At 34.7% G+C, this 27,485-nt stretch overlaps 1 protein-coding gene across 7 annotated transcripts in view; it reads right to left on the bottom strand.

Moving 5' to 3' along the window:
- Positions 1-27,485, bottom strand: part of CACNA2D1 (calcium voltage-gated channel auxiliary subunit alpha2delta 1) — a 508,596-nt gene that overhangs the window by 162,916 nt on the left and 318,195 nt on the right. For all 7 annotated transcript variants that reach the window (XM_058725264.1, XM_058725261.1, XM_058725258.1 and 4 more), the window contains one exon: positions 17,515-17,644. In XM_058725264.1, the coding sequence (XP_058581247.1) occupies positions 17,515-17,644 (130 nt within the window). The remainder of the gene's footprint in view (positions 1-17,514; positions 17,645-27,485) is intronic.

The following is a 27,485-nucleotide window of genomic DNA, read 5'->3' as shown; positions in this document are numbered from 1 at the left end:
TCAGCTGTGAATGCATGAACGCCAACCACCCTTATTCCTCAGAAGGCAAGAGTGGCGGGATTTAATTACTTAGAAACATATTACATTTTTATTCCAAAAAAGCAAATTTCAATCAACCTTTCAGTAAAACTTCCTATCCGGAGGTAACAACAAACGGATCAATACTTTTTAAATTTCCATTTCATAAAACCCAAAATTAGGCGCAGGTTAAGAAGTAATAAACTCCATTTGATCTTAAACACACAGTTACCATTCTGATGTAGACACTGATGGCTTACTGAAATGTATTTTCTATGATATTAATCTTATTCATGTTTTTTAAAAGAAGCCTGTACTTTCTTGTCACTTTGTGTTCCATATCAAACTGATGGAAGCCAGAATCTTTTATATTATTTGTCAGTTTCTCTGGCCTTCCAAATCAATCTGAAGGAAAGGCTTTTCATTTCTTTGATTCAACTGAAATTCTCTTATATTTATTCTATTAAAGTACCAATCTCCCATTTTCTTCCCCTTTTATCTGCTATTCCTAAATGTGACAATGTCAACAATTTGTGTTTAAAAACAAAAGCTTGTGCATAAAAAAAAAATACACAAAGATTAATGGAACAGAAGAGAGAGCCCAGAAATAAACTCAAGCATATATGGTCAATTAATTTATGGTAAAAGAGGTAAAATTTTACAGTGGGGAATGAATCGCTCTTAAGCAAATACTGTTGGAAATACTAGATAGCTATATGCAAAAAGAATAAAACAACCAGTATCTTACACAATACACAAAAACTAATTCAAAATATGAATTAAAGACCTGAATGTAAAATTTCAATTAATGAAACTCCTAAAAGAATACACAGGCGGTGAGCTGCTTGATATTGGTCTCAGCAACAATTTTTTGGATCTGACTCCAAAGGCAAGAGCAACAAAAACAGAAACAAACAGGACTACATCAAACTAAAAAGCTTCTGAACCGTGAAGGAAATCATCAATTTACTGAATGCAAGAACTTATTTGAAAATCATATTTGAAAATAATATCCAAACACTTAAAGAACTCATACCACCCAATAACATAAGAAAGAAAGAAAGAAAGAAAGAAAGAAAGAAAGAAAGAAAGAAAGAAAGAAAGAAAGAATGAATCCAGTTAAAATGCAGAAGACCTAAATAGCCATTTTTCCAAACAAGACATGCAGATGGCCAACAGAGCCATGAAAAGATGCTCAACATCATTACTCATCAGGGAAATTCAAATCAAAACCACAATAAGGTATCACCTCACACTAATCAGAATGTCAAGTATCAAAAAGACAATAAATAAATGTTAGTGAGAAAAGATAGAAACTATTTAACACCCTATGAGTAAAATATACCTCAATCCCCAGATATGTATTGTTAATTCTACGCATTCCGTTAGAATTGGCTTATGGTAGCAAAATATTTTATCATTCTATGTTTAGTAAACTCAACTGAACTTCAAAGATTGAAACCTGCAGAACTCTGGAATATATCATTTATTACATAAAAGGAGACTGCAAATTAAAAGCAATGTTCTTCTGTTAAGTTTCTCAGGATCCACATAAGAGTGAAAACATATGGTATCTGTCTTTCTCTGTATCACTTATTTCACTTAGCATAACACTCTCCAGTTCCATCCACGTTGCTACAAAAGGCCATATTTCATTCTTTCTCATTGCCAAATAGTATTCCATTGTGTAAATAAACTACAAGACCATGGGGTAGGGGAAGGAAGAAAAAAAAAAAAAAAGAGAGAGAGAGAGGGAGGGAGCCAAACCATAAGAGACTCTTAAAAACTGAGAATAAACTGAGGGTTGACGGGGGATGGGTGGGAGGGGAAAGTGGGTGATGGGCATTGAGGAGGGCATCTGTTGGGATGAGCACTGGGTGTCGTGTGGAAACCAATGTGACAATAAATTTCATATTGAAAATAAATAAAACAACGTTCTTCACATAGAGGGAGACAAACCATGAGAGAGGAAAAAACTGAGGGTTGCTGGTGGGGTGCTAGGTGTGGGGAAGTGCCAAAGGGGTGAGGGGCATTAAGAAGGACACTGGTTGGGATGAGCACTGGGTGTTACATGTAAGTGATGAATCACTAAATTCTATTCCTGAAAAAATTACATAATTTGAAAAGAAAAAAAACAATGTTCTTCAAAGAAAATATACTTTCAAAGTTTCAGCTCACAATCTACTCATTAAAATACTAAAACCTATCTCAAAATTTGTTGAAGTTCATGTTCACAAGCTACTCACAATACCGTAATAACTTTGACCAAAGAGCTATAAAAAGAAACTAATCGATTCTTAGTTCACTGATATTAGAACACTTCTACAATTGATTGTTTTCTTAAATATTAAAACAGTGATTTCTTTTAACTCAAAAAATGATTGAAAAAGAGGATGTGTATATGTGCTCAATACCATGTTGAAAACTTCTATTGGTGATGGTATTTCCATTAGATTAAGGTTAAAATAATATATACCTGTTTTCCTAGGAAAATGAGGGCTGCTGATACAGCAGGATAGTTTTCTTGAGCTTATTTATTTTGAGAGAGAGTGAAAGAGAGAGAGAGGGAGACAGGCACCCTGTGCATGAGTGGGGGAGGGACAGAGAGTTAGGGAGAGAGAATCCCAAACAGGCACCATGCTGTCAGAGCACTTGATCTAACCAACTGTGAGATCATGACTTGAGCCGAAAACAAGAACCAGAAATTTAAGTGATGGAGCCATCCAGGCGCCCCAAGATAGATTTTGTTTTAACAAATCATCTAACAATGATCTACTTATTTTATGTGCTCTCTTTTCATTCTCTTAACAGTCCTTCGAGGTAAGTACTATGATATGCTTTATAATATTCTCACAAATGCCAAATTTATTATATTTGTGTTTAAAGATGGTTTATTTGAACATTCACTAGACTATTGTCCTTTTCCTTTCATAATTTTAAACATTTCCTACCTCTTAATTTTTTCTTTTTGCTATCATCTTCCATCTCTGTCAAAGGCCCATACTCCACCACTAGAGGATTTCTTCCTCAATTTTTCTACTTTGGAAATCTTTCAAAATTTTTCATGAGAATAAATACTAGACAATAAATTTAGACTTATATGATTTTAACAGTAGGACTTGGTTTATAAAACAGACTGTAATAGAGTAAAATACAAGCGAGTATGAGCAGTGACTTCACTACAATTGAAATAAATAGCATTCTGCAATAAGATGACTATATACCTAATACCTGAATGGTCTTTAAAATTATAGAGGGCTGTCATTCAATTTTATCAATCAGATACTTGACAAAAGCTTCTATTTCTCAAACATTTTTAAAGATCCTTATCCTGAATAATATTTTAGGTTGATGACAAACATTTTGGCCCTTTCAGGAATTATTTTTCAAACAGCTATAAATCCTTTAGAAATAAGTGTGATGGAAAAATTTGGCTGTTTTTTAATATGGTAATTGTATTTTATTCCCTAGACTAGAAAACTTGAATTCAAGCTAAATACAAAAAGGAATTTTAAGATCCAAATACCAGAAATAACTAATATATATGCAAAATTATTGCATAAAAGTTGTTTACATTTAGAAAGAAAGGAGAAAACGTTTTTATAGAAGAAAGATGTTATTTTAAATTTGAGAATACAAAAACTTCAAATAATAAATGACAAAAACACAGAGAATAAAAGATTTCTTCCATTAACCTTTCTATTAGAAATGGAAAAAGGTGGCGTACATGTACTAAAAAATTATTTAAACACTAGATTTTCTTGTCATTTGTTTCTTCGCTTTAGGGTGGAGTGGATAAGAAAAAAAAAGTCAAAAAATTAGATGATTCTGGAAAGGGGTTGTTCTTCTATGGGTCAAGTATGCCCTCTGATTTACAAAACATAAAAATTCAATAGACAAGTCATTTCAAGTATTAAAGATACAAAATTAGCTTCTTTCATAATAAAGCCTTCCAATGATTTTGTGTAAATCTCCTGGCAGTGGGGGGGGGGGGGGGGGGGGAAGGGGGGAGGTCATAAGTTCTATATCCCTCCTGACCTAATCACTGCTGTTAATTTCCAAACGATAGGCAGTGATTATAAACAAAGTAGAGAAACAAATGGTCTTCATAGGCTGAAAGGGTAGTAATGAAATATTTCTTCAGTTGTGTTCCAGACTGGGAGAATATGCGACAAAGGACCCCAAGTGTCTATGGGAGCTAATAGGGAACTTCTCAGTTTCCAGTTACTATGATTCACAAGAAACAAAATAAAAACAACTCGTACACAGGAATAAACCAAATAGCAAGAACTTTGCTACTTCCTTTACAGTGCTATATACCTTAAGGAATATTTTTCTAAAAGTTTCATATAGTATTCGTTAAATTGAAATTGTTTATGACTTGGTTTGCTCTACTGACAGTAAGTATTGACTAAATCCAATCTCAATTCTTGTGTTGCTCATAGCCCCTTAACTTTTAAAATATCATCTTTGTATCTGGAGACAAAAGAGTCTTAGAATCTTTAATCCATTCAAAATTTTTCTTTTTTAATAGGATTTTAGAAAGATCTTTTAAATGCCTTTTTATATCTAGGGAGAAATCTGCTAAGATTTTATACATGAAGCAAAATGCCAGATGATTAAAAAATTCTCATCTCAAATTCCAGACCTCCATTTTCTCTCCAATTGTCAATCCCTTTTTCATTTGCCGTGAACACTACTGTCAGTCTGTTTGGAAAGCTTTTCTAATTTAAGATTTCATTATCTCTCTTCTTCAACCTTTGAATGGCCTGTCACTGGTTATACCCATCATAAAAAGCTAGCCAAGTACTTCTGATTTCCAGCTATCAAATTTACAGAGGAACTGAATTGTATCCACATCTTTTCATGCCTTCCCTCTATGTTGCTTCTCAAATTTCTTTTTAGAAACAAAGAGACAGTGAATTTTTATTTGTAGTTCCTACTAAACAGTAAGCAAAAGGGGAGCAATAATTGTACACTTTACAATACTTCACAAACTCCTGGATATTCTGTTCATTAATAAACAAAAAATTCACATTATTTTAACAGAGATCACAATAAAATGTGAAAAAAACAAATACAAATTAAGGACATTTAACAAATATGTTGTATAATATCTCTCCCTTAAAAAAGGACACTGAGAAATAAACACCAGCTCTGAAATAAGTTATGGGAAAATCTAGGATATTCCTTAGTGAGGTACATGCACGCTAGACTGAGTGCTGGGATTTACGTGATCTAAACATGGGTGCCAGCCTTATTGGATGGGATACATTAATTCAGTATCAAAATTAACCATGTTTGTTGACAAAAAAAATTTTTAAACAATTTTCTAAGTACTCAGAGAGAACTTAGAGAACATTATTCATATAGCTCCTAAGAACCACAGGATTTTCATTTGGCCAAATATATACCAACGGGAGAAAAAATTTGTAATGAAATACAGTATAAGAGACATACGCTACAACATTATGAACTATCCAACACTGTATGCCCAAACTGTGACTGACTTGGTAACATCTGCTAAGACTGGCATGCATGAAGTATGTAGGATTCTCCTACAGTACCTTAGGTGATTCTGGGGAGGCAAATCTAAAATGCTTCTCAGGGTTATGGAAGCAATAGCTCTAAGTTTTCTCATTGTATAAAGAGGTGTGTCTACAGAGTCAAAGGAACCCAGGAAGAAATGTCTCAATAACCCATAAAATGTCTTCCCAAAACAGAGTCAGTTTAAATTATCTACAAGACCCATTATCTATCCAGCCCTGCCCTAAGCCACCCAGGCCAGAAACAAGCATCTTCTTCTTTCCCTTCCCTTCCTTGTTTGTACCTAGTGGATGTAAAATTCAGAGAGCTGCTAAGAAATGCCCTACCCTCTCAGCCCCTTTTCTAGGGTAGGCTTTCATTAGCTGTAATCTAGGGTAAGGAAGAAGAGTTAGTAAATGCTAAGTCAAATTCGGAATTTCGACTATTAGGGGAGAAAACACATTTACATTTCTGAATTGAAAGTTTTAAACCTGTTTATGACTTAAAGTGACCAAGGCCACTTTATTATTACAAAGTCACCAGGAAAGTCACCTTTATCCACAGTCATTCACTGAAAAAGGGTAGAAGTCTAACAAAATAAAGTTAGATTTTCACAACAAACTACATGTTACACTTGTACAACGAAATTATTCATACAGAACAAAGTGAGTTATACATCTTATCTGAAGTATTATGCCCACTTGTCATTCATACAAAATTTTCTGAATAAAGAGATTAAGTAAATTAAATGAAATATACACTCGTGAGACACTGATATTATATAGCCATATAAAATGGAAACTAGTGGGTAAAACTACTTAAGTTTTGTTTAGAACATGCCAGAAAAATTCTGCTGGAAATAATGAGTAGTTGTCAATAACACGGTAGGTAATATGGGCACAACCACCATTATATAGGTTTATATTAAAGAAGCAAGTGAACCTTGCAATAGAAGTTATCTCGAGAGCTAATTTACAACTTTATTTTTAATGAGATCTAGGAACTTTAAAATTCCAAATATCATTATGGGTTAAAATATCCCTCAGGTTCAATAAAGGGGCTGAGATGCTTTGCAAATTGAACCAAGAACCGAGTGTTCAAAATTTAATCCATTTGTAGTGTGTGCAGAATATTATCTTCACAGACTGATAAAAACAAAAACAAAAACAAAGCAATTTGTCAGCACCATCTTGGACACTGGGGACCATGATCAAATGACTAGACAATCAGGTTGTTACAATATTCTCTTTTAAATGTGACAAAACAAAAAGCAAGCAAAACCACACTTCAGTAACCATAAATTTCAACCTTTATATCTACAAAGCCTGCATATCCACTAAATAACTTAGGGAATTCGCCATGATCAATCTAATTGTTGCTAGAGATGCTTAGAATTGCAAATTCATTGTCTTTCCAATCAAGCCTATTTTTCTATGGAGTTCGGTGAACATTAATTGGTTTCCAGAGCATAAGTGTTTCAAGGGGAAGTACAGAAATCACGATTCTGAATTAAAATGAAAAAAGGGGGGCCCTGTAAATCCAAATATAGCAGCCAAATATTTCTAAATCATTATATTTCAGTACAAAGTGTGAAATATCCAACTTAACTTTTTCATGGCATCTCTTTTATTCTTTTAAGCCCTGAGTAGCTTGTTTTATTTATTCTTTTAAATGCTGAGTTTCAGACAATCACAGTTTTTTCTTGGCAAATAAATTTGTGTTCAAGTCAGCCCTGATGGCCATAACAAAATACCATCCGCTGGGTGGCTTAAATGAGAAATTTATTGTCTCACAGTTTTGGAGGCTGGGAAATCCAAGATCAAGGTGATAGACTTTTTGATTTCTTGTGAAAGGATTGTTTCCAAGCTTGTAAACAGCTACCTTCTCTTATGTCCTCACATGACCTTTTCCCTGTGTGTGCATGTAAGAACCTCTTCTTCTAAGGCTACCAATCCTCTAAGATTAGAGCCCCACCCTCTGGAAAAGGCTCATCTTACCTTCATTACCTCCTACCAGACCCTATCTGATATACAGTCATGTTGGGGGTTAGGATATCAACGTATGAATTTTGGGGTAACACAATTTAGTCCATAGCAATTTAAAAAATCTGTAACTGTTATTACTAATTGTTTTGTTACTCCACAGTCTTAAATGAGTGACAGGATTAGTATTTGTACGATCAGAATACTATAGGCTTGGCCTTTGGGTTTACCTGTGATTTACATTTTGCCAACAGAAAACTGAATACTATATCACTATCTATGAAAGACATGTATTTCAGAAACACCACGAGAAAAAGGCAATAGAGTACAAACTCTACCTGAAAGGAACTGAGTCTCCTTATGACATACTTATTAAATATGATCAAATTACCCTATCCTGAAATCTACATTTTGTACTTCAGGCATGTCCTCAAAAAGTCTTTTTTAAGGAGTACTTAGGATTTCAAAGCTCTACTCCTAATGAGGACCAAGGCTAATTATCTAAGCTAATCTTTTTTTTTTTTTCTTTTTTACAATGGATGTTTCCTTTGTTACAAAATGAAATATATTTTTTAGGGGTATCCTTATCAGATTTCTGATTCCATGACTGAGAAAGAACATTTTAGAAGAAGGAACAAAAGCTACTTATTTATATTATGACCACAGTAACATTTTACTGACCGCTCTTTCAAAACATTTACTTTTGTAGTCTTTCATCACACAACTCTGGAGTATGGAATGGTGCAACCTCCAGAATTGCAGGAAAAAATACATTTTACGTTAATATACACATTATTATGTATATTTATGAATTAGCTAAAACAAACATAAAATAAACCACATATTACTGCTAAAAACATTCTGTATTATTTTATCTTTACACAAATTTAAATTTGTGATAAATACCACCTCTGAAGCAGTAACTCTGAAAAAAAACCCCAACAGATTAGAAGTGATGGTAATTTCTCTACAGTCTTTAATCACCAGAGCACTAGGATGCATTGAGAAATCTCATCTTGGTGGGGACGGTCAATATGGATGCTCTCAAGTCAGGTCATGATAGACTAACCAGAAATTTTAACAAGAATGAGTTACCATCCTACAAAATTTGGACTAATTAATTGAAAGCTTGTTTTGATCTCTAATATGTGATTATTGATTCTAACAGTTAAAATATTAACTTAAAATTATTTTTAATCATAAAAACTTAAATCTGATATACTTTAGAGTGATAACATATGTTAATAATTTGAATCCCTAAAAAAATGATACCTTTGTATTCAGCTTTGTATTACTTTGCTCTTTTGGGATATTAAACATAGGAATATGGAAGCATTTCCTATTTGACAGACTCCTAACATTATTTACCACATATAATTCCCACCATAACCAAGTGAAGTATATTAATTTGTTTTGAGATGAAGAATTTGAACAAGTAATTCAATGGTAGGCATCCACTTCTCTTAGTCTCTGTATTCTTGTCCATGAATCACAACTGAAGCTCAGTGAAATGAGTGCTTACTTTACACTTACCCATGATTACACATAGTGTTTAGAATTCTGGTATTTGAAGGTTAAGATCATTTTTTAATGATTTTAATGCTTATTTATTTATTTATTTTTTGAGAAAGAGAGCGAGAACGAGCGCGCATAAATAGGTGAGGGGCAGACAGGAGACACAGAATCTGTAGTAGGCTCCAGGCTCTGAGCTGTCAGCACAGAGCCTGATGCAGGGCTCAAACTCATGAACCCTGAGATAATGACCTGAGCCAAAATCGGATGCTTAACTGAGCCACCCAGGCACCCCCAAACTCTTTTTTCTACTAATATAAAATAATTAGATTAAATGAGAATAATCATCAAAAATCACCAACCGTATTAAATCTGAGTCAATTACAATAATCACTAAAAAAATTATGAGCTTGGAAAAAATAATGGGATGTTAATAGAAAGTACATTCTTTTTGGAAAGAATATGCTGAAAAATATTCTCACATTCATTGTCTAGATTTCAGATATAATCTAAAACTTTTAATGGTCTTATATGGAGTATGATAGAGTTCTCATAATATTTTCTTGTTATTGCTAATAATCAAGAAATGACTTACTATTATCTATATTATAAATAGCCTTCTTACTAAAATAAAACTTCATTTCCTCAAAAGCTTTTAAGTTCCTTCCCTTAGAATTCTTACACAATTTTGACTGTATACTTCCAGTATTTATAGCTTATCTCCAATTCTTGTCTTACTGAGGTGAGTGCACTCTCCAATGTCATGTTGTATAGCAGCCAAGATGACAGGCATCCATCCCTACTTTATTCTTAACTTAAAAGAGACTAATAATATACTGACGTCTGCTATGACCTTCTAGTTGATAGGTTTTGGAAAATTATGAAAATAACTTCCATGCCTAGTATGTGGAGAATTTTTGGTGCTGGCAGTGGTATTTTGATTACATTTTAATAAAAATAGGCCTAAGGGGCACCTGGGTGGCTCAGGTGGTCGAGCATCCAACTTTGGCTCAGGTTGTGATCTCACCATTTGTGAGTGTGAGCCCCAAGTTGGGCTCACTGCTGTCAGCACAGTGCTTCGGATCTTCTGTCCCCTCATTATCTCTCCCCCATTCGCACTCTTTCAAAATTGTAAATAAATAAATAAATAGACAGATTGATAAACAAATAAAGGCCTAAGACTTTATGGAATGCTTAATATGCATCAATTGATATATTATATAACACTATCAGACATCTAAGCCATGTATTTTGTCATCATGCATTATTCTTCATCACTACTTGGTAAATGTTTTCTTTCGAATGTAACATTCATGAGACTGTACTATTATCTTTTTTTTTTACTTCTTTTTTGTGCAATTTTTATTTTGTATAAGCAGTCACATGGATTAATACTCTTTTCATATATTAATGTGTTCTAGTAACCTTTTTTAAACTTTCAAGCATTTATTCCTCAAAAGTTTTATAGAAATGATACAGCCTGAAGTATTATCTTTGGCCAGAAACTTGAATAGGTTTCCAATTTATTCTATAATTAGCCTACCACTGACTCCATGTGGGTCACCACCATCCATTTTCTTACACTTTATAATACTTTGTTATAGGGGTGCCTGGATGGCTCATTCATTTAAGTGTCTGACTCAATTTTGGCTGAGGTCATGATCTTGCAGTTAGTGAGTTCAAGCCCCACATCAGGCTCTGCACTGATAGTGTGGAGCCTGCTTAGAATTCTCTCTCTCTCCCCCCCTCTCTCTGTGCCCCTCCCCAGCTCACTCTCTCCTCTTTCAAAACAAATAAGTAAACTTTATTATAAAGTAAAAACTTGGATTGAGAGTATCTTGTTCTGTGAGTATTCTGCAAGATGAACAAACGTGTATAATAAATTTTAACTTGATGAAAGAGTGATGTCTTGAAATGTATCAATGCAATATGGCAATGTCTTGCCAAACGTCATATGATCACAACTGATTCTCTGTCTCTCTCTCTCTTTCTCTCTCTCTCTCTCTCGCTGCAGGATTGTGGGTGATCATCTCTCATGTTCAGGCTGTGGGGGTGTGGCAGAAATCAGTGATGTTTTACAACATCGGAAGGTGCCCACAACTGACCCTAATGTATTTTTTTGTCACTTCAAAGCACCTATAGACAGCACTTGGCTTTTCCATACCAAAATAAGCTTATGAATGTTTCGCTTCATTCTAGGTCAGGCTGACTACAGATAAGAGACCTTTTCCTCTGCTGCCTTATTGCCAGTTACATTGAATACAGTATATGACAAGAGTTCATTAATACCCTACTGTAATCACCATCCATGTGAGCATATACAGTGGCCCCCATGCAGAAAAAGATTCCATTGAGCCAAAACATAGCAGTGATTCCATTATAGTGTAAGTCGTCCTACAACTTTCCAACAAGCCTCCTCTCTTTTGTTTCCCTCACACCAGCCACGAAGGTTTTCAAAGTAAGTGCAGGTTAATTTATCTTTCTTTTTGTTTTGTATTTTCTTTCTTATTTTATATTATATTACAGCATTATAGTCATTTTTCTATGAATATTTTTGGGTTGTGGGATGCATCATCTTTACAACCCTCAGAGCTGTGAAGTCAGACAGCCTTATTTATTCCGAGGATGCCAATCTATTAAAATATTAACTTTCTAAATCTATAAAAGAGTTTAAAACAATGTAAACTATTCAATGTAAACTATTAATCAGCATTCTATAATTACATAATCTCCATATTTGGCAGAGATTAGTTGTCAAGATTTATAAGAGATTGTGAAAAGCTAGTTCTACAATTATCAGCAAAGGGAGGATACCTTTTTCCTCCAATGTTTATATTGGCATCATTTGAGATACTGCAACTATATTTTGAAAGATAAAAGAAATCAACATCAAGATAAATTGCAGGGGAGCGTGTGTCACTCAGTCAGTTAAATGTCCAACTCTTGATTTCGGCACAGGTCATGATCTAACAGTTCATGAGTTCGAGCCCTGCATCCGGCTCTGCACTGATAGTGGGGAACCTGCTTGAGATTCTCTCTCTCTCTGCCCTTCCCCAACACACACAAACACACACTCACTCACTCACTCACTCTCTGTCAATATTTTAAAAAAGATACATTACAATGCCAGTATTAGTCATTATAAGCAGTTCAATTTAAAGGAAGTATAATTAGTAACGCATAGGAGACTTTAAAAGGCAACACAATTCCTTAAAATTGTGTCTTCTTTTATCAAAATGGATACTCCTTAGTGATAAAACTTTATTTTTCAATTCCTAAAATGGAAGTAATTTCTTTGCTTACATGACAACGTAAGATTAGGACAAAAGTATGTAGTGCCTGAAAATGTTATGCATCTTGGTGGTTACTATGTTCCCTGTTATTGGATAGTCTTTTAGAACCGTAATAATTTTATAAATAAATATGAATTTCTATTGATAAATGACTATCGAGCATCCTACGAAGACATTCCCTATACTTGCATCTAAAATGATTTAAAAAATTAATAAATTTTTGTGATTAAAACCACATTGTCTAAATAGTCCTTCTTTTCCTAGTTTCTATGTTTGTGTTTTTACCAGCCCAACAGATAAATTAGATCTGAAAATCAAGTATGGTTTCAATGCCCTCTAAAATCTAAGTACCAACCAGTGAAATTCTCAAAAGTGAACACTTTCAGATATGGTTCTAATTAAATGTACCACTCTAAAACTTTAAATATATCAATGAGCAAAGATAATCACATTTCAATTCCTGGGACTTTAAAAAGTAATTGCCTTTGAGAAATTAGAACAGAAGATTCCTTATGAGAATATAGTCACACAACTGTCTTAGTAAAAGAAGTGGCTGTTTCCTTCAGCTAAGCCTTCAATTAAAGTAAGCTTTCACATTTATTAAATTCAGAAACCTAGAACAATCCTGTGAATCTGATAGGTTCTGATGAGCTGCATGAAGAGTCCCAGTAATTATTAAATTTTCAAGATCTTGTTGACATTTCTGATTTTACTCCTGTGTCATTTACTCACACAGTTCATAACATGGGATATGAATTTTAAAAGACTACAGGCCAGGCAAGGTCAGCATCTTCCTGATGAGATTTCAGCAAAGGAGGAGAAGCCAATATTAAGATAAATGAGACTAACCAAATAATGCAAGACAGAGCTTCTTTTTTTTTTTTTTTAATTATGACATATTCCAAAATAGATCTTAAGATTTCTGAAAACACCTATTTAAATATTTTATCTTATTTTCAAAATCAAAGTATGTTTTATTCCCTGAGACTAATTAAAATAATCTTCTACAGATGTGTACAAATAGTTCATTCTAAATGGGAAAGGAAAACATGAATAAAATTAAAACCTCTTTTGTAGAATACTAAAAACAAAACAAAAAAACGGTGTACCATGTCACAATATTCTTAAAAAAATTATGGTTAACCTTTGTGTCATTTTTCATGTCTGTTCCAGCATATAAGAGATGAAGACTTAAACTACGTGACTTCAACTAAAACAAAACAAAACAAAATTTCAAATAGAAGAGTAAGAAAATAAAGATTATCATGCAAAGCGTATTATCTTAACTCCAATGGACAATTCTGTCTCCCAATTCTTACTCCCAAAGTAACAAAGTTAAAATTAACTCAAAAGTAAAATATCAGGAATTTTATTTATCATAGTAGTTAAAAATATAAAGATTGGAATTAGACTTTATTTGAAGTCTGATCCCATTCTTAATAATATGACCTTTCATTCAAGAGTGCTTCAGGGTCCCCTTCTTCAAAATTAACAAAGTTATAGTAAATAAATTAGAGAATACATTTTAAAAGGGAAGCATGGAATCAACCAACTACTAAACTCAAAAAAACAAACAAACAAAAAATAGGTTGTTAGTATTTAACCAGGCCAACGCAACTGTGGAGTCCTTGGACCCCTGTTCACAAAATGCATGCATAAGGTAATTTACTAGACAGGTGAATTAGGTGCTAATTATCTATGGAAAAATGATAAAAATATTTTTCACGTATTTCTTAAAGATCACCTCATTGAAAAACTAAGCAAAGTGACTTTGTCTTTATTTTTCTGGGTAATCTCCTGAAGAGAAAGCTTTCTCTTATCTTCAGCCTTCTAATAGTATAACAAGAGTCTCTAAGTTGAACAAAAAGCAAGTTGAAAAGGAATGTGGAAAATCTCATTTGGATGATTTGTTTCTTCATTTCAAGGTATTCAATAGGACTATGGCCCCAAACTGTTAATTATGATTGGCTACAAGAGGTGTGAGTGCTGGCGGCTTCCATTTTGTATGTTAAATAAGTATGCTTTATTAAAATTTGCCACCATGGCATACGATTTTTAGAGGGGAAAAAAACTGTTTTAAAAATGTATAAAGTACCAATATCCTTCCTTGAGTATTTAATGAACAATTTGAGGATTTCTCAATAATCCCTATTAGACCATCTGAACTGCAAGGAAGTTTTCTACAGAGTGGAAAAAAATGGACTGCTTCATAGGAATATAAGTGGGAGAAAGTATGAAGAGCCTCATTTTCTATATATCAAGGGATGGCAAATGGGATGAGAAAGCCACTGAGTACTCAGTGGCGTATAGTGAGTCTATGCCATACTGGATCTGAAATGGTATCTCATGCGTCATCCAGAGCAGGAAGTAAGTTCCAGGCCATATAGAGGCATCTCCTGTGCCATGCACATCAGTAAGTATGCTCAAGCCCTCCTCTTCCCAGCTTATACTAGCCCAGGGTGCCCATGTACTGCAAAGAGCTGTGCAACAGACCAGTGGCTCTGGCTACCATACCAAACGTGGGGAAAGTGGATAGAATCAGGAGTGAGGCAAAGTTCCCCAAAACACGCATCCCACTTCCCCAAACTGCTAGATCCACATGAGATTAAAACCACAATGCTGTTAACCTTATTTTTCTTTCCTTTGGGAATGGCAGCAATCTATGAACTTGCTCAGAGAATCCCTCTTCACTACTGAAACTGGACAAAAAGAAGACTTTCCCTTCAAGACCAAAAGGAATTAAGTAGGCAGGGTTCTATTCATGTCATATTTGTTTCAGTCATAGTAGTGTTTGCGTTAATTTCTTTCACATGCAAGTTTTTCATTTAATATATATTTTAAAGTGTTACAAAGATTATTAAAAACAAAATCACTGACTTTGAGTATCTTCTTGGTATGGATAATGATTTTCAGGAATAAGGAAGGCAATCCCCAAATAGGAGACAACAAAATAGAAACACAATCATGAAAGCTTTCTACCAAACTGAAAACACTCAAGTTGGCCTCAAGTTTCTTCAACACAGTAATACAGGTCAGAAAAACCAGTGCCATGATATCCACAGACAACTGACAGAAAAATATTGTGACTCAAAAGTTCTATATCCAGCCAGTGTGTTCTTCTAATATGAATTCAATAGAAAGATATAATCTTAAAGTAAGATTATTTTGTTGGCATACCCAACAAACAATAGGTGATAAAAAATTTGAAATAAGGTAGATGAAGTAATTTTTTAAAAAAGGGAAACACAATCATATAGCTAAGTACTGTCTAAATAGTTGTAATAGTTACAAAATACAGTCATGGGGCACCTGGGTGGCTCAGTCGGTTAAGTGTCCAACTTTGACTCGGATCAAGATCTCAGGGTTTGTGAGTTCGAGCCCCACATCGGGCTCCATGCTGACAGCTCAGAGCCTGGAGCCTGCTTTGCATTCTGTGTCTCTCTCTCTCTGCTCCTCCCCACCTCTCAAAAATACAGTAAAACATAAAAATAAATAAATAAATAAATAAATAAATAAATAAATAAATAAATAAATAAAAATACAGTTGCAAAGATCAAGATATTTCTTTTAAAAAGCACGCAGTTAGAAAACTATTTTTACAAAGTACATAATGGTTGAAGTTAAAAAAAAAATATGTGAACCTAAATCCCAGGTAATTCCTAAAAGGACTTGGAATTAATAGTGCTGGATTGTAAGGGAGTCTGATTATGTTTAATTCTCATGTAACAACAGAAACTACCTAGACAATTCTGTTTCTATGATCAATAGAGAGAAGTCATACATTTAATATCTTCAAAGAACTGATAGGAACAATATGTACTTTAAAAATTAAAAACAAACAGAGTGAATAATCTGATCAAGTTGAAATTTATGTTACAAAAAGAACCTTACATGCATTTAAAATGCCCTTTAAAACAATAATCTCACAGGAAATCCAAAGTATAAATTATCACTTATATTATTAATCCCTGTACTTAGTTTGCTCTGCTTAAATAAACTTGAATTGTAATAAACAGTAACAAGAAACATTTACATACCACTTACTACACTACTAGGTTGGCACTATTATGAAAACAAGTGTATGAACTTACTTTATCCTCAAATCAGTTTAGTCATTTTACCCTATTTTACAGGTGAGAAAATGCCCTGAAGTTTAAAGGATTTACAAAGGAAAAAAAAAACAAAAAAAAAAAAACAAAAAAAAAAACCAAAACCTGCAAAAATTTAGCTTTGAACTAGGCCATCTGGCCGGAACCCGGAGAGTTCTGGATACCCAATTCAGTCTATAGCCTCTGTAATAAAGGGTAATAGAAGAAACATAGCTTTAAAAATCTCAAATGGTCCTTTCTTCTTACTACTTACTTATGTGGGAAGGCAGAATACAAACTGGTTAGAGAATGGTGAACATGGAGGAACAGAACTAGGAGTGAACAAAGGCCCCGCTTTCTGGGTCATGGGTGGTCCTCAGAGATACAGATTGTACTTGGCAGGATTTGTAGTCATCATTCTCACTCAGGCTCTGCCCTTGTTAATACAGGGTACAAGCGTCCTACCCTGTGTTTTCCTAAGCAACTTACTGCCCTTCCTTTCTCTCTGGGAAGCCTTCTCAAGCAAGTCTTCCATTTCCCGGTTCTCTATTATCATTAGTCTTTCCCTAGCATTTCTTTTCATCTTGAGCCCACCATGTACTGAGAGGGAGATATTTTTTACCTATATCCTAGGGTAAGGGAGACAGACACACACACACACACACACACACACACACACACACACACACACGATGTGATGAGAAGTGCCAGGTCTAAAATGTATCACTATCTCCCTTTACAGTTTGTCTAGGTATATTTGTATTTGTGCACATTTGTGCTATATAGTTTATATTTTTAAGAAAATAGATTTATTAGTTTTCAGTTTTCATGGCCCCTGGGAAGGCACAATGACCTATTCAACCAAAGCAGAAGGACATGCCCACTGGATGCATACTCTCCTACAAATATTCACATAGTGCAGCTCTCTGAACGTAAACTGCTAATGGACACCCCATTTCTTCTTTCATAGAGAGTTTACCACGGACTCTTCAATGACATCTCAAGAAAATTTGTTCCTTTTCTCCCCCAAACAGGAGATACAAAGGACAGACAAGAGCATGGTATTCCAAGAGTTGTTCAAGTTCTTTTACTTACAGCCCTCATAGATGTCAGTGGGGATATGGACCGCTGCATGTTGATAGGATATCTGTCGTCCAAAATTAGCATCGTCAATAAAAACAGGTTTTATCCTTTGGCTGCCTGGCTCACTCTCATTTTTTTCAGGCTATACCAGAAAAGATAGACAATAAAAAGAATATTAAACTTAAGATAACAAATACTCTCACATTCAGGTCTTCATTTGCCAAAAGTATCATCTTCCAAAAAAAGACATCTACAGGAATATTTCAAAATAGAGTACCATGATGACATCTAACTCACAGACTTAATGTTGTACTCATTTTGCAATACAAATACAAATAATTATGTTCTCCACCTGAAACTGATATGTTATATGTCAAATACATCACAATAAAAAGAATCCAGCTGGAAAAAAACGTTGCAAAAGTAAGTAAAACATAGTACCATGCTGACATGAGACACACAAATTATACTCAGGTATTAACATTAGCTTTATCTTTATATTATTCACATTAAAATATAACTTCTCTCATTTCCTCAATGTTGGAGTCACTCAGGATCATCCTGAGGGGATGAGGGCTTTTTCACATGCAGTGTGTATTAAAATGTGCATTTACAGAACAGGATAAATTCCTTTAAATATAACTGAATTAAAATTACCCATTGATATATAGTTCACGGTCTATGCTACTAAATTTATATCATGCAGTTGAGGGTAATTCTTGGTTTGACAACTTATGGTAAACATCTGCAAAAAAAGGTAGCAATGAAGGATTCTTTTATATCATGATCCCTTTATTTTTGCAGGTTTTCCAGTTCAATCAATTTTTGTTTTAAAAATAAAGTATACTAGAAAAGATCTGTTATAACTAAGCACAATTAAATCCTAACTACAACCATTTTGTCTCCTGAGGTAGGGGGTAAAGTCCAATCGATAATGATGCAAGAAAAACCCACAGAAATTTAAGTTTGAAGATTAATTTTCTCTCTACTCAAACTAGGCTTTTGATACTGAATTACCTCATTGCCCTCCCCTGGAAGGAAACTGAGAATTTCACTCATTTATCCAAAATGTATCTCTCTAACATTTTTTGTTGCTGTTTTTGTTAATTGCATTAGATTTTTTTTTCTCCAGGTCAAATATAGTTGTTTTAGACACTTCCCCGTTTTTAAATTAAGTTCGGACTTCTATTTTCAACTCAGTAGTAGAGTCTGTATTCCATATTCCAAAGGTAATCTCCTCAAAATGAAAACAAATCACATTTGATTCTTTTTGGCCGCACACTGCAGTGATGCAAAGAATCAACAAAAGACTTAATTGGATGACCAGAAAATTCCCTAAGAAGCCTGGTAGAAAGTACCAACAACATCAAGTCAGCAGGTTTAGAAAGAACTAACTGTATCAAACTTTCCATCCAGGTCTGAACATGTACATGACCAAATAACACATTAGTATGAGATACTTTAACAAACACAGGTGTAATTTTTTTTTCTCAACACTGGAAATATTTACACATACATATGAACAATACGGTCTTTAAAAAAATTGAGCCCAAAGCTCCCAGTCCAATCTATCATTAGGTAATGAAATCAATTTCACAAGTACTATAAACCAAAATATTTTTAAAATGAACGTTCAAGTTGGTTAGGACCAACTTTACAACAAACCATTTTTTTAAGGGAAGCGTTTAAACTATATCTACAAGTACACTCTATATATTACGATGAAGAACTATGTTGTGAAACTTGTGTTTTAGTTATGACTATGTATGTACGTGTAAGTGCACATGTGAATACTGTGATGGAGTATTCTGATGGATTTTACAGAAATCTGTCATTGACAAAAATCTGTCATTGACAAAAATATTTGGGAACTCATCACTGTTTTTATTTACGCAAAAGCCATGATTAATAACTACCCCATAAGCAAACGGAATATAAAAAAATAAGAGAAGTGCTTCAAGTCTAAAAATTGGCAAAATACTTTCATACAGGAATCACTGATCATACCCTTTTCTACAAGAAGGGTAGGTATGTGTAGAATGACGAAAGGAGAGAGAAGAAACATAAGGAAAATAGAAACCATAGAGCAAAGCGAATTCTGAACGTAACATACCAGCCTTCATTGCAATGGTTATAAAGAATGAAAAGGATAACTGGGATTTGGCCTTAGATTCAACCATGGATTTTAACACATGTGAAAATTCACACTCCATTGTCGGCTCCTGAGAGCTACTGACTTGTGAAAGGGGGCACATTAAAACAAATGATTTTCAATAAGAGGATCAAGGTAAAGAGGACACCAGCGAACAAATGACATGGCTATTTTTCTCCCCTGAAAATATTCTGAGAAATCTCAACATTTATTTTAAAGCAATGGTTTCTCAGAGTATGGTCCTTGGAGAAGCAGCAGCAATAGCCGCTGAAATTTTTCAAAATGTGTGCTCTCGGGCCCCACCCCAGACGTAATGAGCCAGGGAGGGGCTGAGCAATCTTCAGGGTAACAAACCCTCCAGGTGATTCTGTTACTTGCTAAAATTGGGGCTCTCCTGCTTAAAATATCAACAGTTGCAATTAGGCATTTTTATTTGGAACCTACTCATGAAAAACTTAGGGTTGATTAGTAACAAGCATATTAAGAAACACCTATTTTTTTACCCTCCATGTAGAACACAGTTTCATGAGAGGAATGGAAATGGTAGTATAGGGAGTAATACTTGTCAGAAGACATTTCGAAAGACACTAATCCCTCAAGATACTCTAGGGGTCAGTGCCATGCGGACTTAAGTTAGGGAAATGTTGTTCCATTAAGAGAGTACTAACCTCACTGGCACATCATCAAAGACTCTTGAGAGAGGCCTCACTCCAGAGATTAACCCAGCGTTCCCAAATGTATGCAACCCTGAGATTTTTTTCCATATAATACCACTTGCAAAGAACATACTTACAAAATGCCATCGAAAAGCCTATTGGGAACCATGGTGGCCTAGAGATTCGGCTCTATTCCTCTTGCATTAATAACCTCTTGGACTTGAGCCACTCATCCCCTGGCCTTCAGTTTTCTGACTTCTAAATAAGTGATGTTGGGCTACAGGTGTTGTGCTAATTTCATTGGGCACATCAGAATCACCTTGGGGAAACTCAGGCCCCACCAATAAAGATGTTGATTACATGAGGAGGATGTCCTTTGAAAGAATCTCTCAGCTGATTCTAATATTCTCTATCTTAAATTCAGATCCCTCAAGCTAAAGAAACTACAGTTATTTTCAGACCTGAAAAAATTATAGTCCCATTTCTATAGTTTTTGAAAATAACACATGATTTTTCATAAGCCCATCTTTCCCAGAAATTTCATTTACATCTATTTCTAGCGAGTTTTACTAGAAATATATGAAGAGTAGAAGGACCAGATGATAGATAATAGACAGATGGATAATGAACTACCTGTGTGAATTAGGGCTGGGAATATATGTGTGCAAGTATTTCATTCAGTCATTTGAGACATATCTGTTGGCAGACTGGAGGAGAGGATTTATTGATATTAATGTTCATAGAAATGTCATTTAGTATCTAAACTACAAATAAGTTCAGTGATCAACAATAGCAAAATGTGATAATAACTGTCACAGATACAATTTTATATTGTTAAGTAATATAAGAGAGTAATTACATTGGGAATACACATATAAACAGTGTACGTTTAAAGATGATTTTACACTTAAAAAGTAAATGTTAAGAAAAAAGAAGGGAGAAAAGGTCTATTATTTTGAGAGAAAGAGAGGTAGAGGGAGAAATGAATGGATGAGTACATAGTAAATGTTAAAAGCACTTCAGTGGTTTTGTAGTTATGCAATATGACTATATCCATGTTTCCGTTCTCTTGTTTTCTAACAATACAATGAACATGCACTGCTTTGTAATGAAACAGAACATTAATTTTTGTTTTAAGTCCTTTGTAGAGTGCTACTAAGCATTATATGATTATCTTACTAAAGTAAAAGTTGCTTATATTTCTTCTGAATCCTCTCACACTTAAAAATAATAAATTTTAAATACACTTTATGGAGATCCTCACATGTTAAAATCACCATACACAGAGCTTTTCGGGATAATTTTAAAACAATATGTAGTTCTCAAAAAAAAAAAATCATGTACTTTTCAACTTGTATAATCATGTACCTGGACGAGTTTTAATGCACAGTTGCTAAGTACATCAAGAAAAAAATAATATGGCTGCTCTCCGTGGTTCTCCCCTTTATGGTTTCCATAAACTCAAATAATTTCATAAGAATATTAATTTCTAAACACAACTCATTTATTTCCCTAAAGTTATGATATTACTGTAACTTATGATGATCCCATCATAAGCTATGTCTTTGCCTATCTTGATATATAATGGCATTATATGGTATAATGGAAAATACAGCAAATTTTAGACACAAAAAAAGTGACTGAGGAAAGCAATCTGGAGAAAAGCTACTTAACGTATTGTTTAATGTGTTAATGAAAAATTTCAAACAAATTTCCCCCCCCCCCCCGGAATTAAGATTTCCTTGTTTTACAGAACACACAAGAGAAAAAAATAAGCATTTCTCTTTCCAGTATTTTTCCTCCCAAATTCTCCAGACCACCCCATATAAATGTGTACAAGAAACTAACCAGGTCTATTCTAAAGGAATTCGAATGCATTTATTAGAACACATAAGTGAAACAAGAGAAGTATGTTTGTCATACTAGTCATCTCAATACAATTTCAGTTATTGAATAATAGATTAGATCACTCAGAGACCAAAGTACAGGCAAATGTTGGATGGGTAGGCCATTCAATTTTACAAGCAGCACATTATCAACAAAGTTAATTTGGAAAGTCAAAATGGTAAGTCTAGGAGGCTCTTGAATATTTAACATATCTCAAATGTACTCATATACTAAAATATCTGTTTTTAATGTTTTGTTAGTAACTGAAAACTTTAAAAATTCTACTGATAGCAAAATGCTCAGAAATTAAAAGTGTATACAGTTTACCTAAACTGCAGTAGAAACTACATGAACCACTTTGTCACAATTCAACTGAACATTCTCAACCAGAAACTTCGTTCACAGTCATAGTGTGGCCAGGTTTAATTCCCCCTGCTCTCAGTTATGTTTTGTGTTCAACAACACTGTGACAAAGTTAGTTCATAGTAAGAATGGTTTACTGAGACTTTCTATAGAGACTTTCTACAGAAGTACCCCGATTGGTATTTGTATCTCACTAATGAAAAGAAACAGTTAAATGAATGGTGTTTGGTGTAATGATACAAATTTTTTTTTATTTTTATTTTTTTAACGTTTATTTATTTTTGAGACAGAGAGAGACAGAGCATGAACGGGGGAGGGGCAGAGAGAGAGGGAGACACAGAATCTGAAACAGGCTCCAGGCTGTGATCGGTCAGCACAGAGCCTGACGCGGGGCTCAAACTCACGGACTGCGAGATCATGACCTGAGCCAAAGTCGGATGCTTAACCGACAGAGCCACCCAGGCACCCCAACAAATTTTTAATACCTAGAGACTATAGCCTGGTGTATAGTTCTCCAGTATGTATTTTAAAATTTCTGCCTCTAAACACATCTTCTTCTTTTTCACAACTATTTCATAGGTATTATTTATACCAGGGATCTGCAACTTTGACAATGTAGCTGTTACGGATTTCAGATTTTTTTTTTTTTTTTTTAAGTTTCACTGGTAATCCCACTCTCTGATAAAATCTTGGATACATGCCTTTAGGCATGGCATCATCATTCAACATAAATAATGACCATGCATATATTATATTTAAAATAGACTCTCTTGGTCAGTACATCTGAAAAGTCTATGTGACCACTAGCTCACCCCTGGAATCTAAGCCTTCTGGGGTGCTGCATTAGTTAAGGCTGGTTACCTGTTCTGACCCTTCAGAGGAAAGCCTCCTTTTTAGTCAATCATTTGCAGCAATTAGAACTGGAGATTCGGCAGAGCAGCTGCCAGCTGAGCATGCCCAATTAATGAATAATGAATAGAGAGAAAAGGTGCCGAGCCTCATCCAGACTTAATTGCTGTGGTCAGGTTGTAAGGTCAGGCTGAATATTAAATAATGAATCCAGTTACAGTGGCTGTAAGAACACTGTTGCGTCTCCTAAGTTAATTGGTTTACATTGCTATTTTTTCCTTGAAGATGATATGATTCAGGGAAGTACTGAGGGGATGCCTAGTATTAGAAAGGAAGTGGGAGTTGGAGGACAGACGCTGAATTACACAGTAGAGACTTCAATATAATACCGTAACTTTGTTTTACTGAATCCTAACAACAAAAAGAATAAAAATTTTAAATTATGAATTGAATAAATGGCCATATTGTCCTTGCAGAAACATATGACTTTAGCTTTTCATACTACGTTTGATGAAGAAATAAGAGATTTTTTTTAAAGGAATTCAAAAGATTTCTCCAGGTAGTTAAAAAGTCACAATTCCTTCGCTCTACCATGCAGAAAGACGATAGCATTAATTCTTCAGGGGTAATTTATTCAATACGTTAATAAAGAATGTTATGAAGTTAAAATCAAAAGCAAATTGGTAACATTAGTCATCAAGAGAACACTAAAGAAACAATTCTAGCTCTTTCTTTTTTTTTTAAGTTTATTTATTTTGTGACAAAGAGAAAACACAAGTCGGGGAGGGACAGAGAGGAAGACGGAGAGAATCCTAAGCTGACTTCACACCATCAGTGCACAGCCCAGTGTGGGACTATCTATGTATATACATTTTGTAACTAGGACAGCGAGTCAAAAGCAAATATGAATGAGAAATGAAACACATAAAAGTGAACTGAATGAACTCAAAAAGGGTTATCGATCACTGCAATAACTTGCTTATTACATGACATTTTAGAACTTTATTTTATTTATTTGAGGGGGGGGTGGGTGGAGAGAGAACGCTCCAGTGTGCTGGCAGCATGGAGCCAGATGCAGGGCCGGAACTCATGAACCATGAAATGATCTGAGCCAAAGTCTGATGCTTAACTTACTAAGCCACACAGGTGCCCTCAAATTACATTTTAAACACACTTTTTAAAGTTTTTATTTATTTTGAGAGAAACAGAGAGAGAGAGAGTGAAGAAAGGGCAAAGAGGAAGAGAGAGAGAATCCCAAACGGGCTCTGTACCACCAGCCCGATGCGGGGCTCAAACTCATGAACTGTGACATCATGACTCGAGTGGAAACTAGGAGTAGGATGCTCGACAGACTGATCCACCCAGGTGCCCCCCCCCACCGCAATTACAGTTTAAATGCAAAACTAGACATTCCTTAAATAAAATGCATTGAGGTTGCTTGCTGATGAAAATTACCAAAACATTCAAAAAAAGTTAAAATATAAATCTGAAAACATCCTCAAAACAAGACTGATGCATTTTTAGTTTGCATGAAGGATGAATGCATGTAAACCACCTGTCCCAGGACCTGGCACAAGGAAGAATGAGAGCTATTAGAATCCCAATCCAGGTAAGTGTGATCACAACAAGTGTTGGGGCTGCTTTAAATGCCATGTGTAATATGAAACTTTCAAATCACCAGAATTAGAAAGGCATGTAATAAATACTACTGTATATGTATGTATGTATATATTTAAATAAAGCATTTTATCTTAAAAAAATATATATTTATATATAAAAATAACAAATTGGGGAAAAGGCTGATAGGGTATTTTTCTCTTCTAAGAGATTATGAAATGGTATCTTACATATGAAGATCACTATGTTTTATGCTGGGTAACTATAAAACACCCACATCATTGGGGCGCCTGGGTGGCGCAGTCGGTTAAGCGTCCGACTTCAGCCAGGTCACGATCTCGCGGTCCGTGAGTTCAAGCCCCGCGTCAGGCTCTGGGCTGATGGCTCGGAGCCTGGAGCCTGTTTCTGATTCTGTGTCTCCCTCTCTCTCTGCCCCTCCCCCGTTCATGCTCTGTCTCTCTCTGTCCCAAAAATAAATAAAAAACGTTGAAAAAAAATTAAAAAAAACAACAACAAAAAAAAACACCCACATCATGCCAGTGAATTTTCCAAACTCAATGAATATCATTGAGTTCTAAACAAATGCACCATGCAATGCTTCTGAAAAGAAATGACTGGATATGGAATCTGAAAGAGTTATACATGCCACTACTCCATGAAAACTGAGAAGCGATGTTTAAACTATCCTTGCAAAAGGAGCATATGCCCACCAGCACAAAGCATTAGAAAACTGTCAAAAGAGATGCAAAAAAAAATTTGAAAGCTTCAAAAACCAAAAGGCAGAATCCTTACAAGAAATGGAACCTAATCTAATCTACGTTTTTACCAGGTTCACGTTTTTTCCCCCAATGAATCTTAATGTGGCTATATTTCACTCAGTGGTGCATGCATACTTTTAAGGTATCCGAGATAAATATCACTGGGGATCATGGATCAGATCAGTAAAGATTTAGGATGCTAAGTCTACCTATCTTTTCAATCATAGAGGCTTTATTTTACCTACTGCAAATCACCAGAGTTTAACAATTGTCAGAATAATTAAATATAGGCAAAATAATGAATAGCCACAATAAATTAAAATTTTAAATCAAAACTCTCAAAAAATTTTAGCCTTAAGTCTTGACTTTTAACAGCTGCATCACAGGACTTCTATCCCTTCCAGGTGCCCAGGGTACAGGCAGGATGACACAGCACAGTGACTCACGGGTATTGCTATGGATCATACCAACGACGTGACATTCAATTCTGTGCACGATCAGATACCATGTGTTTGACACAGGGCAAGGGTCTTAAGCTCATTAAACTGTATTTGTCTTAACTGAAAATCATTACAATAATAGTATGTGCCACCATGGACTAATGTGAACTTTAAATGATACATTGTATATAAAGCTTTTAGTGCCTAGTATAGAATAAGCATATAGAATAAGCCACTGGGTGGCTCAGAGGGTTAAGCACCAACTTGGGCTCAGGTCATGATCTCATGGTTCATGAGTTCAAGCCCCGTATCAGGCTCTGTGCTGAGAGCTCAGAGCCTGTGCTGAGTTTGGATCCTGTGTCTCTCCCTCTCTCTGCCCCTCCCCTGCTCATGCTCTGTCGCTCTCTCTCAAAAATAAAATAAACATTAAAAAGTTAAAAAAAAGAATATGTATATATATTTGAGTATTTTTATAATCCAACATATAGCATCCAAAATATTTAAACCATTTATTTTAGATTCACACACAAAAATGGCAATTCTGATCAAACCAATAACTATACAGAGGTAATTAATATTCTATTTCTATGCCATCACCTATTTGAGCATTTGATGTCATTCATTTACAGAGCCCCATATAAAGGCTGCATATTACAAGATAGTGTAAAAAAGGTTAGAAAAGAAACCTAGACTTTGATTCTTTCTTTAATAATCAGAATAGATTTCCTTGCTGTTTAATGCATACCTCTACTAGCTCATTCTAGAATCACATTTATCTGTCTACAATAAAATAAAATCATGCAAGACTGGACTTTTAAAATGACATTTAGATAGGACATTCTGTTGGAATTAATTTTAATGGAGACAAGATTCTAAGAAAATAAATAGCAACATAAATATGCAAGGGAACTCAGGAGACTAGACAAATGTCGCAGACAGGTCAGATTTTTAACATGATCAATACAATGAAATGTAGCAAATAAATCAACTCAATTTGTCGACTTGGGAATTTTGGTTTGAACTTACTTCATTTGGATTTTAGTCAAAAACATAGATCTTGGAATTAGGTTAATAAGGGTTTGTAATGATCTGCCTTCTTTTTACTTGCTCTGGGAATTAAGAAAATTGCAGCTTGCTGGTACAACTCAAGCCTTCCGGGGAATCTGCTGCACTAACCTTCAGGGAATTTAAGAATTTGTTGGGACAGATGTCTCTAAAACCTAAACTAAGAACCTCAATAAATTTCAAATGTAAGGAGAAC

This window comes from Neofelis nebulosa, chromosome 4 (assembly GCF_028018385.1).
Source record: "Neofelis nebulosa isolate mNeoNeb1 chromosome 4, mNeoNeb1.pri, whole genome shotgun sequence".
Classification (NCBI taxonomy): Eukaryota; Metazoa; Chordata; class Mammalia; order Carnivora; family Felidae; genus Neofelis; species Neofelis nebulosa.
Note: the sequence above shows the minus strand (reverse complement) of the source record. Positions and strands in the feature narration are given on the sequence as shown.